The following is a 15,596-nucleotide window of genomic DNA, read 5'->3' on the forward strand; positions in this document are numbered from 1 at the left end:
CTTGAAGAAATAATACTTTTAATTTCAACTAAACTAGCCATTTTAAAAATATATTTTTATGTGTCATCAAAGGCCCCCTGTACCCAGCCCTTGACAATTAATGTACTTTTCAATACAATAAGTTTATAGAAGAAAAGTCTGTTTAAGATAAGCTCAAGATGTTTGATGCTATCCATGGTTTAGTAATCCAACATCATCTTTCTCTCCAGGATGGAAATGATGCATATGTTCCTGAAACCTGAAAAGAAATGAAGCAAAATTACTCAAGATTTTACAAGATTGATAACTGAAAGTTATACATTATCTAGAGAGGTTTATTATAGAATATCTCAAGAGTTACTACTTCTCAACAAGAACACCAAAGTAGTGTCACAACTCAGCATATTGCTGTGTAGGTGCTGATCGTCTTCAAGAGAGTACATCTTTCAATGGGATTTCACAAACCCCTCTAATTAAAAGTTTCTTAAAAGCAATCATGGTAATTACAATTTAAATTATGAGCAAATTCTGAATAAGTAACCTTCTCATTGTGTTCCAGTATATACTTACTTTGCAAAACATTCTGTAGCTGAGTCTCTCTTACAAGCTGATGTGTATGCCATCTTATATAACACCAAGAATACTAACATATGGAGAATCATAACATACAGGAAGGCTATCATACGAGCAATCTTATTGGCTAATACCAGACGCCCCTGAAATAAAAAATATACACTTTAATATTGATCTGATATTTGATATAAGTGTCCAATGTTAAAGATACCTCAATGTTTATAAGACACTTTTCTCTGTATAACAAAATCTCTTTATTTGAAGCATTCAGAGAATGTAGTAGAGGCAAGAAAGATGTCACATCACACAACTAGATAACATAGTCTCTTAAAGCTTCCTTTCAGTGTTAACTCTACCTCCATAAACAAAACTGTCATAAAAACTATATAAACGCAACGGGAAAAGGCCCCTAAACTCATACTCGTCTGGTAGTGACAGCCTATGGTCCTAGTAATAGGATTTTGATTCAACAGCTAAACTGCAAACTGTTTTGTTAAATGTGTCCATAAGGATGATTTGAATGACCTACCATGCTGAGTGTTGCTTTATCAAACGGACTGAGATTCATGTATTTGCGCTGTTTTTCTTTCCTGCTGAATGAGTTGAATGGATCTAGACGTTGTTCGTACTGAGTAGAATATCGACTCTCTGTATCATCAACACCACTAGAAGCCTAAAGAGGAACAACATTGATGGCTGCTAAGTAACTTTGCATTCCAGTTATTTAACTTCACAGGTAAAAACAAATTAGGTTAAAGTACAATATTAATATACAAAGACGAGGAACAAGAATTCATGTCTGCTCAGTAATGCTGAGAACTTGGTAACTTCACATGTACAATACAATACAATCACTACAAAACGCTCTTACACCTAAAGATGGTTTCACAGCACTAAACAGAGTCTACAAATCAAATCAAGTAATACTGTTCAGCGGGTAAATCATTTAGATTACAGTACAATATTATCATACAAAAGACAAATGATATAAGCATAACATAATGTAGTAAACAATATTGATATAAGACAATAGGATAAAGACAAGGAAGAAACTGCCACACCTGAAGGATTACAAAAAAGGAATAAACTTAATCACAATCTGGTTGCTTCCTGGGAAAACATCAATCCAAAAGCCACAGTATCACATCAAAGCAAAATGCATACAATGTATATCAACCACAATATGCAAGTTTAGCTGACTGGAATCTTACGTTCAGAATTTTGAATAAATTTCAAACCATAATGCCTAACAAGAAACAAAATAGTGAAATAAAAAAGGAAAAACCATGACAAGTTATGTTTCTTCCCAAAACCTATTCATCCCTTTAAACAGGTGGTACCATCTGGGTACCAATAGCAGCAATATTTTAATTTCATTCAACAGCTTTTGTCATATGGACTTTTAAGGCAACTTTTACAAATCCTCACCCATCTAATCAATTCTGCACAAACCTTATTGTTCTTATAACTCTGAAGAAAACGAATCTTCTCATAAAGTTTGACATTATCAGATCGTAGTTTGTCTGCCTCTTCTTTAAGAACAGTCACTTGCTGTTGATGTTGACGATTCTCCTAAAACAAAATGATACAAAAGTTTATGAATGAACTCGGATTCTAATGAAGGTATGAATAAACTAGGAAAAGATCTTCAAGAAATATCACACACTTATATAGCCATTTACATCATTGTGTAAGGACAAAATAAATCCACAAAGCAGGGATACCTGCACATACAATCCACACTAAGCATAAAATACTCCAATTTTGATATTACCATTTCCAATTCTTGATTGCGAAGTCTAAATCGTTCTCTCTGACTGGAAACAATGGGCAGTAACGACTCAGCTGCTCCCTGGCTACCTTCGCTTGATGACGATTTGGCTGCAAACAAAACACACATGACATTGTTACAACTTCAGAACTGAGATAATAAAGACTAAATATCATTTGATGGTCGATTGTAATAAGAAATGATGTCATTATAAAGAGGAGCAAACTTACCTAACGTTGATGTTTCTCTGACAGCATCTGCAGCAAATCCAGCCTCAGTAGTAGATGGAGTTGCTTGCCCCTGAACACACAAACAAACCAGCACATTAATGTATTATGGGTTAGTAAAATGAAGTACCTTTCCTCACAGCCTTTTGTGTGTGTGTGTTCATACAACTGGAACTTTTTCAGACACTGGACACTATTGGTAATTGTTAAAGACTAGCCTTCACAGTTGGTGTATCTCAACATATGCATAAAATAACAAATCTGTGAAAATTTGAGCTCAATCGGTCATCGAAGTTGCGAGATAATAATGACAGAAAAAACACCCTTGTCACACGAAGTTGTGCGCTTTCAGATGCTCGATTTCGAGACCTCAATTGCTAAACCCGAGGTCTCAAAATCAAGTTCGGGGAAAATTGCTTTTCTCAAAAACTACATTACTTCAGAGGGAGCCGTTTACCACAATGTTTTATACTGTCAAACTCTCCCCATTACTCGTTACCAAGTAAGTTTTATGCTAATAATTATTTTGAGTAATTACCAAGTGTCCACTGCCTTAAAGGGTTTGACTTATTTTCTGATTTGAGACTGAACTGAATCCATAGAGTTATATCTAAGAACTAGAGTGGGCACTCACTATTGAATACAAATATCCACTCTGACAATGTTTGTTGTGTAAATTGAGGAGTGACCAGCATCATCAGATGGGTAAGCATTATTGTCAATATGAGTAGAAATGCTTCTTCTCAGATCATATTGCATGGTTTTGTACACCATCTATAGTTCTCATATAACTGTCTGACTGAATGTCAAACACATAAAGTCAAACACATACAGTAAAATGGTTCTGAATCCTGAATGTAAGAGTGTATAGAGTTAGGGAAATCAAAATCTTAACCACTTCACGTCGAATGAGGTGTATATCCGCTAAATATTTTTAGACTGGCTTCAGCGGACAGTGTATTACAAACTGAAAAATTTCAGAGCACTCTCAATTTTTTGCTGACAGCCGAACAGCCACTGAGAATAGATACAAATGTGGGGACAATAACAGACATGTTTAACCTACCTCTCCCTCTCCTCTGAGGTACATGGTGGACAATGAGTTCACACTGAGTAGATCTTTCTCCAGCTTGCTAATGAGTTGTCTCTGATCCTCAACCACTTTAACCATCTCAGCATGTTTAGCTTGAAGCTCAGTAAACCGTTCTATCATTTCAAATTAAAGTTGGCATTACTCATTTTGTAGTCAAACAGTTTGGGTCATCTTTCAAGAATTATCTTGTAGATATGAACTACTGGTAGACAGTTAATAGTGTTTCCATAGAACAAGGAAGAGACTTGCTCTATGGTGTTTCCATAAACTCAACATCTTTGTGCTGTCAATGTTTAAACTTGTTCATATTCAACAATTTTGTTATTGCAAAACAACATTCTTTCTGGCTCAATAGCTGTGAGTAATTCATCATTATGGGGAGGTTTCGCATGCGAATGGATATTTGCATAAGCATACATTTAGCAAACCATAACCTACTTAACGTAGCAAGCAGGATATCAGTGTCGTCTGCACGTAAAGCGGATAGCGAGTAGCGTATGGCGTCATAATAATGACATATCCGTTGCACTAAACATTTCCATTCGCATGCGAAAACGCCCTATTAGTATTTACAAAGCACATTTATATCCCAGGCCAGTAATTTACATTGATGCTTAGCAGAGAACAAAAATTACATACACTTTGTGGGTCCTTTAACAAAAACTCTTAACAAGCCTCTAAGAAGAAATACTAGATAGTATAGTAAGCAATACTTTTCTGCTCACCATTTTTGTGCAATCATTTGGCCCCTGCTTCCCAAAGGCCCAAGTAGGCTCAAATCGGATATTTTTGTATCACCTTAAAGGCACAAGACGATATACCTTTGGTAATTACTACAAAGATTAATTACCATCTTGTGGATCAGTCAATTAGGCTAAGTATTAAGATGTTTTAAGATATTTGAACAAGACTCAAAATAAAAACACTTTTTCACACACAATGCAACTCCATGAAATTTTTAATTTTTAATAAATACTGGGGAAGAATGGAATTTACACGATAAGAGCAAGAAGACTTGATCCAAAAGAGACTGTCTACTGCCTCTTGGCAAAACAAATAAAAGTCAAATAAATTGTGGTTTCGTTTTCTTTTCGTTTTTTGTTTTCTTTTTTACTTTCTAAAACGAATCAACTACATAATGTGATAATATAAAAGTCCTAATCTGTATGTATAATGTTCTATGTACAGCTTAAGTATCAATGTAATAGTTTGGCAAGATACAAAATTTGCAAGAATCGTGTGTAAAATGGATTTAAGTCACTATAGAAATACAAAATTATATTTACAATGCATGCATGATATTAGTGAAGAGGCTATTTATTATGAGCAAATAGACATGTGCCCTTGTACATGTATTTACAATTCAAGGGATGGTTATACTCAATGAGGTCCCTAAAGTCTTAGTGACATGATGGTTTATCAAAAGTGGTTTAGCTACAGCATAGATGTAGGATTCTACAGTAACATTGAAGACAATAAAACCTGCTTCATAAAGTAAAGAATACAGTATTAATCCAACCACATCCCACCTTCGACAAACAAAACATTTTATTTTTGTGATGTCAGAATACACTTCATATTTGTATTGAATATGAAGCTATCTGTATGCCGAGCCACCAAACAGTAGTTTTAGCCATTCTTATTATGACAGGCTAGATTCTAACTTCTTTGCATGTTATCCAACAGTGGAGTCATAACCCACAACGGTAGTTAAAGATACTCACATGAGAAATAAGTCAGATATAATACATGTATTTATATCAATCTATCTACTGGATGCACTAGTAAACAATTATGAGCTGCTTGTAAAAAAATACATTGAACATTACTACATTCTACATAAATCAATAAATCATCGTTTCTTTTCTCAAATTTACTGAGAGAAGTAGAATACATTTCACTTGAACACTTTTCGTTTACATAAAAACCAAGCCATTTTCTGTGTTGGGTTTTGCGTCAAATTAGACATGGCACTTTGGTAATTTCACTTTTTCCTTCAATTAAACTAGGTATTATTTCAGGAAATCTGAGTTTTAAATATAATATCAGGCAACCACAAATGCTTAGGAAAACTATTTTGCTAATTTGTTTTTCTCAAGACCATTAACCCTTGGGTATTAACTTGAAAACCAAGATAATTTCTGTTTTATAAAATACCATTTTTATAAAGCTGCCCAATTAATCCATTGAATTAGGCGGTGGTTTAGGAAGCAATGGTAATGTGTATGACATGTGTGTATTGAGTTTACTGGGAGTGACCCAAGTTTAATATTAATGGCACAGCCTACCATAGCTTCTTGTTCTTATCATGAATATTCTCTGCTTGCACTGAATATCAACAAATCCAACAACAAATCAATTGCGTCTACAATAACCAATTAATCCAAATACTTTGCACCCAATCTGTGTAATAACCTTGTGTTTGAAGTCTTTCATTAGAATTGCACTGAGAGACATTTTAGGCGGATATGGGTTATGTAGTTAAAACAATACTAGATGAAGCAACTTTTTATTCATTTTGCAACATGAAAGTTAACGTTTTTTATATATCACTACAGAGCTCTAATAATTGATATCATATACAATGTATATCACTTAATAATAAGAAAAAAAGGGATTTAAAAAAATACCTCTCTCTTCCGTCAAAAATTGAATCCCATTTACAAAAATGCTATTGAAATGTAAGCTCAATACTACCTAACCTGTCTTCCATTCCTCTTCCTTTAAACCAATGAATACTTCAGTCAAATTCATTTAAAACAATAAAATATCTTGAAAAAAAAGCATCACAAATGAGACAATGAAAACAAAGACCTAAAATAACGTTGGGATACAAAATACTTTTCATTGAACAAACTTCGATCGTAATCTTATTAAATTGGTTTGGATTGAAAGACAGTTTTTGAGATATGGTCAATAGAGAGAGATATTCGTTGGAATAAATAAACTTAATACTGAAAACAAAAATGTTATTTTAAATAACAATTGCACTATCAGGTAGAGGCCTCAGGGTTAAAGATTTGGTCCGTTTTACTCTTTGTTAAAGTTCTAGTTACTTTCTTTAAAAAAAAGGAGAACATAAGAAGGACAGAACAGGGCTGATTCATGACGTTTGCCGAGTACTTACAAAAAGTAGCTAAGCAGAAACAGTTAAAAGTGTTTGTTATTATAGACTAGTTGTGAATGTTTCCTACTTTAAATTTTGCTTAATCAGTTCTATAGACTTGGGTCATTACTCCAACTGGATTTCACAAAGAGTTAAGACTAGTCTTATCCTGAGTTGGGAAGAATTACTCGTCCTAACTTAGGACTAGCCATACGTTTCTTATATCTCCTAGGACTAGTCCTACATTAAGTTAGGACTGGTCCTAGCTTAGGACCAGTCCTTACTCTTTGTGAAATCGAAACCTGGGGTGGATTTCACAAAGACTTAAGACTAGTCTCATCTCAAGTTAGGACATGTTACTCATCCTAACATAGGACTAGCCTTAAGTTTTTAATAACTCCTAGGACTAGTCCTAAGCTAGGACTATCTTTAATAGCAAAATAATGTGCTTTCAATACTGTGGTAGTTAGTCAGCATTTTACATTTCTTGGTATTTTGGCTGGCAACTTTTCCTGCTTAGTCATGTTTTTCGGTGCTTAGCAAATTTGTGCACTTGGGACCCCCCATTATAAAACAAAGTCCATGCAGCGAGATGCAGGAAATACTGCTCAGAAACTAATCTGCTAAAGCAAACATAAGCAGAAAACAAGGTTCAATGTGGCACTTGGACCTAAGCAGCTTCTCAATGCTCATGAAATTACTGTGCTATTACCCCAGTCACAATTAGCTTGCGATGAATTTGTGAATAGTTTGCGATGGATTTCTGGCCATTCAGCAAAGGAATCCTTGCGGCTGTGAAGTCATTGAGTTACTTTTACCTCGGACTTAAGATCCAGTGCGACATTTGGTGCCAAAAACAAATCTCCAATAAATTTGTTTGAAACAACGAGTGAAAAGAGGGGGGATGAATACATGTACAACTTAACAAGAATAATGTGCAAGTACTACTTAATAATTACGCTCTGTATACCTGAATTTGTCTTCTTTAAAATGCATCGAAGTAATGCAATTAATGTAAGTAAGTTTGAATCAAATATAATTCCAGGAGAAAAACTGATTTACAAATCCCTAATAAAGAGGGGGGGGGAGATAGAATGTTTGTAGATAGGCAAAGGATCTGATCTTCAAAGGAAGGATTAAGATATACATGTAAGATTATTGGAAGATTCCGTTTGACATTCATTTAACCTCACTGTTTCAAACAGACTAGTATCCACCTACAGCCATCTTTGTATTATACCCTTCACATCATTCTTAATGATGGATACAGATTATAAAGTTATAAACAGAGAACCAGACCACTTACACTTCCAATCTTCATTTAGTTCCAGTCTTCATTTAGTTTAATGAATGAAAGTAAAATCAAGAAGACTGAACCACCATCAAGGTCTTATTTGTTTCCTGGTAGGTACAAAATAAGGACATTTGTTTCATGCAAATGAAGAATAGAAACAAAGGCATGTGTTTCACTGCAGTAAAGCAGTCACTTTGTGAACATGAACAATCAGGTTCAGAATACGTAGATGCCTTTTTTGTTTTACTATCTACAGGTTATTAACCTATATCACAATACAGTTATCTTGTTCTTCATGGTCTTCACCTCCTAATGATGTAACTAAACAAAGGATAGGAGGTATCAGTGAAAAGGTCTTCTTTCTTTCTGTTCCTTTCTGTATTTATTACTTTTAGTGGATTCTGGATACAAGGAAATGCATTTGTAGCATCTGAACTTGATGCATTTTGACTATGGCTATGGCTATGGCTGTGGCTACATCACTACTAAACCTCCAACATGCCACTAAAGCTACAACCCTCAAGCCCCAACAAAGGTATTGGCTTCTTATTTGTGTTTTACAAGGTGGGATGACGGAGTAAAAGGCAATTTTCAAAGGTTACAACAAACTGTATTCATTGTACTGAAATTTAAAAAATTGATTTACTAATTGCATAAGTTCTTGGTTGAAATGACTAAAGGGTCATTTTGAATGGTGATCAAAATCAGAAACTGGATTCAAGAAAGAAACAAAATCAATTGATAATGGTTCTGCTCATAGATAAGCAGCATATTAAATGTTGGCAGTGGTTGTGTCAATAAACTATAATTAGTTGGCTAATTCAATAAGTATGATAACATTGATCCATTCAACCAAATATTCTGAATCTAGTAAATTTCTTTGATGATTGCTAAGTGTTTGGGGCAAGGTTGACTAGAATTCCCACTCATCTCCGGACCCATCCCTTACCCCACTTTCCAACCTCTCTAAGATACTATAAGCATCTTTAACAACTACTTGATCCTGAGGGATTCCAATCATTCCTCTCATGATACCAAGCTGTTCTCGTCTTGCTGCTTTCTTACTCTGGCGACTTGCTCTAGATTCCTTGTGATGTCGAGGTGGGGTGCTCACTCCATTTGTAACATTCTTACGATCTGTAGAAGGTTTGGGTGATGTAGCCTGGTGACCAGTCTCTGTGCATCTCTCTGATGGTTGAGGTGGATCATCAAGCTGTGATGGCAAAGCTAATTTCTCTTCACTATTTGGAGTGGTTTGTATGGGTTCCAGACTACTTGCTTCAATCAAGCGTTCATCTGCCATTTCTACCATGACGTTTCCGTTGATGGCTTTTGGAGAGGACTCTGTGCTCATCTGAGAGTCATCTGGTCCAGGTGGTGTCGATGTAGATTCATTTGGTTCAGTCATGTCAGTATTATAAATCATAGCATGTGTTGCAGTCATTCCATCAGGTCCTATGATATTACCATCTGCAGTCTGAATCATAAAGTTAGAAGCATCTTCAACAAGGCTGTGTCCTCTCTTGAGTCTAGATCGATGGTTATGAAACCAGTTGATGACGGTAGAAACAGGCAGTTTAAGATCAGATGCTATCAGCTCAATAGCACTCTGAGATGGGTATGGTTCACTGTTGTAGGAGGCAAGAAGGGCTTCTTTCTCTTCTGGTGATAGAAGAACTCGAGGTTTCTTCATTGGAGTACCAACAAGGGACACTTCCCTTGGGTCTACAAAGCTAAATCGTTTGGCTGTTTAAAAAAGGAAAACAAAACAGAATAACTATTTAATAGAACCTGGATTTAAATCAATCTTTAACATAAAAATTAAAGAATTCATTAATAAATTGCTAACAGAGTTTAAACCCTTTCTATAAAACAAAACAAAATATGAAGTGTTTGTGCTGATCAAATGGCAGAGAAAATCTACTGTTTTAGTAAGCAAAACCTCCCCGTCAAATCGTTGGGTTTGCATATGTGTGTATTGTCTATGTGTAACTATAATGTGTTTAGTGTCAGCAAGCAATCATACACAAACTACATGTACGATAACATTCTGATAGAGTCAGAGAGAAATAAAGGGATTTCAGCTGGCAGTTTAAGCTATAACGCTATATTTATCAATGGAGTAAATTTTCTCAATTGCAATCCTGTTAATTTAGAGATTGTTTAACAGGAAAAATTATACAATGAACAAAATGTGAGACTCACGTCTTCTGACCGGTCGGTAACTCTTGACCTTCTCTACTCCATCCTTATCCTGAAGCCAGAGATACATCCTAATGTATGGTTCCCTTCCTTTCATGCTCAATTTCAACCACATCTTAGGTTTAGATAACAGGTCACTGACTGATCCTTGCGTCAATCCCAAGACTGCTTCCCCAAATGCTTTCTGTCCAACACCTTGCTGCTGGAGTATGGCTTTGACCTGTCTGGTTAACTCAAAGGTGTCTAAGAATTCAATCATAGCAGCTTGTTCATGAACTGGTGGCAACTCAGGGAAGTGCTGGGGTGGAGATGGGGTTTGTAGCTCCATGTGAGTAGGGGTACTAGTGGTGTGAGTGATGGGTGGGGTAGAAGGTGCAGATGGGGTACTACAATGCACCGGTGTGTTTGGAGCACTTGGTCGATTAGGCGCTGATGATGAACTAGAGAGATTAAGAGGGCTTGCTGGTTCTTGGGTAAGATACGCTGGAGTAGGTGTTGGGGTGCGGTCAGGATGAGTCTGAGATGGGGTAGGTGTTGGTGGACCTGGTGACATTTCAGATGCACTGTGTTGATCTGAGTTGTCTGTACCAGCAGGGGAAGGACGCTGCTGCTCCATCCAGAATCCTGAGGCTGTAGAAGACAAAGAGTTCAAAATGTCACTTTAAAATTGAGCAGATAATATTCAGATCATGTACTTGGGTAGTCAGTTTTTCTAAACGAACTAATTGTAATTGACTACGCTTTAGTGGTGTCTTTTATATGCACGCAAACTGTTTATAAGTGGGCATTCAGAAACAATAGAAATGTTTAGCTTTGCTTACAAAATCATATATCTCAACTTTGTAATAGAAATGTTGATGTATTAATCTACAAAAAGACAATACTATGAATAGTTAGTAAAAATACAAGTGTACAATCATGAAATTTCAATTTAAATAGAATGACTAACCTTTCCTTACAGCCTCCTTCAGGGAGATAAGTCCATCAGGATCTTCTAGCCATAGTTTCATTCTAATAAATGGCTCTCGTCCCTTCACTGTTAACTTATCCCATCTCTTAGGCTTAGAGAGGATGTCACTCACACTACCCTGAGATAATCCAATCACATGGTAGCCAAACACTCTCTGTGGAATATTCCCTTTTGCTAAACGCTCTCGAACCTGTCTAGCAATCTCCAGTGTATCTAGTTCTTTATTGATCTCATATTGTTGGACAGTTAATGGTGCCATTATGCGACGAGGCATCCTTGGGTTGATTGACATGAAGGATGATTTGATATCATTCATCTCATCTCTAGATGATGAACCTTCATCAGCGCTTTCTGATGACACTCCATTGGTGTAGGATTCTTCAACCTGTTGATTGGATGGCGTTACGGCACAGGAGGAGCTTTTAGATCGTTCTAGTTTAATGTTCTGTCCATTATGGCGAGAAGGACTGCCTCCATTACTAGGCCAGGAGTGAGCTGGAGGTGTTTTCTGTCTATGTGTAGAGTGTGTGTGGATGTTAGGGTTATCACAGCGTCTGTCACCAGGTCGAACCATACCTGGCACAACATTCTTACTTTCCATCTCTTGCTTTGCTAAAGCCAGAATGTTATTAATGGCTTCCTCTGTTGATGTTTTGAGCATTGGGGCAGGGGTAGTATCACTACCACTGTGGGTCACTGCACTGTTTGATGCAACACCGTTAGGAGGCACTGTGGATATCATTTCTTTACCTTCAAGTACAAGAAAATAACAGTCCATTAAAAACCAAACTCTAGTGAACACTTAATCAAACAAAGTTTGCATACAGAAACATATCACACTAAAAGTAAAATCTACAAAAGATTTTTGCAATCTGCAAACTTTCAAAGTTCTGTATTCCACTTTCAAGAAAAAAATATGTTTTGAACATTTTATAATTTTTTTTCAAAATAATAAACAACAGTTTAAAATAACAGAAAGTCACGCTATGGATAATGACATGAAAAACTCGTATATAAATCAAACTGAAACAACATTAAAACAATTATTAATCAGAATAAAATGAAAGTCTTGACTCACCTTTCTTGTGAGATGAGAGTATTTTGAGTTGCTCAACGTATTGTCTATCTGATAAGAACTGCACCATCTTGATAAACGGCTCTCGACCCTTCAGAGTTAACTTATCCCATGTCTTAGTCCTTGACAGAATATCACTGACTGATCCCTGGCTTAGACCAAGAACATGCTCTCCAAATATCCTCTGGCCAATATTATGTTCAGTCAGTACTTCTTTAACTCTCCTAGCAATCTGAACAGTATCTAACCATTCATGATTGGATACCGCTGGGTTAACTTGTTCAGATTTAGGGGTACGTGGTCTGGATGGGGTACTCTGTGATTGCTGTGCATGTTGTTGTTGCTGCTGTTGTTGTTGTAGCATGTGTAAGTGTTGTAATGGAGAGCTGCTAGAGTTGCTAAATGATGGTGGGATTACGATGATAGGTTGGATGATCTGGGATCCACTTTGTGACTGCTGCTGTGCATATAATACCTGTTGACTATAAGCAGCAGCTACTTCCTGACCAATTAGAGATGCAAACGCCTGCGCCTGTGATATCCCCCCAGGACCTGCAGTTAGCAAAGAGAGAGAGAGGCAAAATGCTTTGGTTGGAGTGGAGTGCTTGCTCAATCAGAGTCTCAACACATTAATACTTCATCAAATTGGATCATTTTGGGTCAAGAATTTGCACAACACAATGACAACATACATCAAGTCAGTTCTACTGTATTGATCTAATGCCATGACCAAATAATGGCATGGTTTTCAATTTGTTTCTGACAGTTTTGTGTTTTGCATGCAATTCCTACAATTCTATACAATTGGCAGCGAGGGATACTATTCATGCTTTACAATAGATGTCTAGTCTAGACATTGTGATACAACAACACACTCAATGCATTTTGCCCCTTATCTCTTTCTGCAGGTCCTATCTAAACACTGCCCTCTATCGGCACCAACATGGGGCTGCTGTAATACATGATACATAAAAACACTTCAATACAAATCTGCTTGGTAGTATATGTTCCCAAGACCCATGTAAAGAAGTAACAGTGAAGTAATGTAGTATTTTAGAAGAGCATAATAAGGAAAGTACATGTGCAAATAAATAGTTTATGGCCTGATGTTTCGACCCTAGCAGAGTCTTTCTCAAACACTAAAAGTGCATGTGCATTACTTCAGACAAGCAACACATATTTTATTTTTACTAAAATTCAACTTCACAACTTCTAATAAAGGCCTCATCAAAAGAAAAGTTTAGACTATGTCTTTGGCTATGGCTATTGCTAAAGTGTACTTCCACTGAAGTACTCATAAACAGTTACAGCCGAGGTCATAACATTTAAACACTACCTTACTGTATCATGATTTATCACATCAGCAACTCAACCAATCACAATGTGTCCCACAATCCCAAGATTAGTCATTAGTTCAAACAAGAGTAAACAATTTTGACCAAGCATTATTCTGAATGCGAGTCAAATAACTGTGAAATTATCAGCAACATATTTAAAGCGTCAATGCTGATTTGATGGTACGTCTAGCAATAATTCTGACAAATAACTCAATCTTAGATGCAGTCACGTCCATGAAAACATTGTACATCAAAACATCTTGCTCTTGCCTAGAAAGGCAATATAAATATGCACATGTAACTTTTATAAAAACAATAGAGCAAGTGCTATCTCTACATGTTTTCTTACTACAGAAAACATGTACAAGTGCGATAGATATAAGCACCAATTCAAAAATAGCTTAGTAAAGTAGTTTTTAGGATACGTCTCTTGAAACCTAGACAGTTCATTGTATTTCCTTTATTGTGTGGTATGAGGTGTTGAAATGAGAGGAAAACATTGAAAGTGTTAAGATAACTTACTGTTGACATCTGCCTTGGTGACCTTGAGTGTTGTATTCTCTGACTGCAAAGTCCGATTCTTCTCTAGAAGCAACATTTCTAGAGATTTAGGGGTGGCTGTTCCATCATTGGGGTCTCCACTTTCTGACATATCACTTCCTTGAGCATTGAACTCTATGGATTTCAGAACACTCAACTCTCGTTTAATCTCATCGTAGTCACCCCTGCTTCGAGATTGCTCTTCCTGAAAAGACAAGAATGTCAGTCTTATTCAATTCATTTGTGTTTTTACTTTGAACATGATCTTTCTTCCATTTCTAAGATCTGAATTAGATACAGATCTGTGAAGCAGAAATAATAAGAATCTGTTAAGCCCGATTCATACTTCCTGCGATTGCGAAGCGAATTTTGGCGATGAATAATCTCAATTCAAATTGTGACACAAAGAAAATTCACTTGGCACAAAGCATTCGCAGGAAGTGTTAAAGGCAGTGGACACTATTGGTAATATTGCCAAAGACTAGCCTTCACAGTTGGTGTATCTCAACATATGCATAAAATAACAAACCTGTGAAAATTTGAGCTCAATCGGTCATCGAAGTTGCGAGATAGTAATGAAAGAAAAATAACCCTTGTCACACAAAGTTGTGTGCGTTTAGATGGTTGATTTTGAGACCTCAAGTTCTAAATCTGAGGTCTCGAAATCAAATTCGTGGAAAATTACTTCTTTCTCGAAAACTATGGCACTTAAGAGGGAGTCGTTTCTCACAATGTTTAATACTGTCAACCTCTCCCCATTACTTGTCACCAAGAAAGGTTTTATGCCAATAATTATTTTGAGTAACTACCAATAGTGTCCACTGCCTTTAATCGGGCTTTACAATTCAATAGCAAATGTGTGTTCTGGGTTTTACAACTATCCCCTGTAGCTCAGCCTCTGGTTTAGCCCGAGATTCTTGGACTCTTTGAAGCCCAGTAAAATCAACCATGCTTAGCATGGAGAGGCCATGCTTAGCATGGGGAGGCCATGCTTAGCATGGAGAATCATAACAATCTCACCAACTAGACTACCGAGGTTTTGGCAGCAGGTACCGCAACGATATAATAGATGTTAAATTTGCAAAATTAATATTCTTTATCCCCGATGCAAATTTAACATCTATTATAGCGTTGCGGTACCCGCTGCCAAAACGTAGGATTCGAACTGCCTCTAGCTGCCGGGCAACCTCGGTAGTCTAGTTGGTAAGACACTGCTCTAGAATTGCAAGGGTCGTGGGTTCGAATCCCACCCGAGTAACATGCCTGTGATATTTTTCACAGGACTCGGGTAAGTACTGAGTATACAGTGCTAACACACATCGGTGTATGGGTAAAAAACCAAAATTAATATTCTTTATCCCCGATGCAAATTTAACATCTATCATAACAATCTCATCAAACATTTTGGTGTGGAGTAGCTCGTTCATGC

The 15,596-nt window shown here is 36.5% G+C and overlaps 2 protein-coding genes across 3 annotated transcripts in view; both read right to left on the minus strand.

The window, feature by feature from the left end:
* Positions 1-168: 168 nt before the first annotated feature.
* LOC117290034 (protein CASP-like) lies at positions 169-3,763 on the minus strand. Its single transcript, XM_033771267.1, has 7 exons — positions 3,617-3,763; positions 2,554-2,623; positions 2,327-2,433; positions 2,005-2,124; positions 1,082-1,225; positions 550-695; positions 169-238 (listed from the first exon to the last, which is right to left on the minus strand). The coding sequence occupies exons 1-7, from the start codon at positions 3,761-3,763 to the stop codon at positions 169-171; spliced, it is 804 nt and encodes a 267-aa protein (XP_033627158.1).
* A 3,332-nt stretch (positions 3,764-7,095) lies between these two features.
* Positions 7,096-15,596, minus strand: part of LOC117290389 (homeobox protein cut-like 2) — a 40,412-nt gene continuing 31,911 nt past the window's right edge. For both annotated transcript variants that reach the window (XM_033771765.1, XM_033771764.1), the window contains exons 11-15: positions 14,150-14,372; positions 12,294-12,842; positions 11,195-11,965; positions 10,249-10,875; positions 7,096-9,789 (exon numbers count right to left, since the gene is read on the minus strand). In XM_033771765.1, the coding sequence (XP_033627656.1) occupies positions 8,957-9,789; positions 10,249-10,875; positions 11,195-11,965; positions 12,294-12,842; positions 14,150-14,372 (3,003 nt within the window). In that variant the 3' untranslated portion in view covers positions 7,096-8,956. The remainder of the gene's footprint in view (positions 9,790-10,248; positions 10,876-11,194; positions 11,966-12,293; positions 12,843-14,149; positions 14,373-15,596) is intronic.

This window comes from Asterias rubens, chromosome 5, assembly GCF_902459465.1.
Source record: "Asterias rubens chromosome 5, eAstRub1.3, whole genome shotgun sequence".
In the NCBI taxonomy this organism is placed as follows: domain Eukaryota; kingdom Metazoa; phylum Echinodermata; class Asteroidea; order Forcipulatida; family Asteriidae; genus Asterias; species Asterias rubens.

What these genes read in the sequence shown, in the direction of transcription:
- LOC117290034 (XM_033771267.1), bottom strand. Translation starts at nt 3,763, where the DNA reads ATGATAGAACGGTTTACTGAGCTTCAAGCTAAACATGCTGAGATGGTT. An exon ending in ATAAAGCAACACTCAGCATG is followed by an intron (nt 696 to 1,081) that starts GTAGGTCATTCA and finishes TTTTTATTTCAG; the next exon opens with GGGCGTCTGGTATTAGCCAA. An exon ending in GCTACAGAATGTTTTGCAAA is followed by an intron (nt 239 to 549) that starts GTAAGTATATAC and finishes ATTTCTTTTCAG; the next exon opens with GTTTCAGGAACATATGCATC.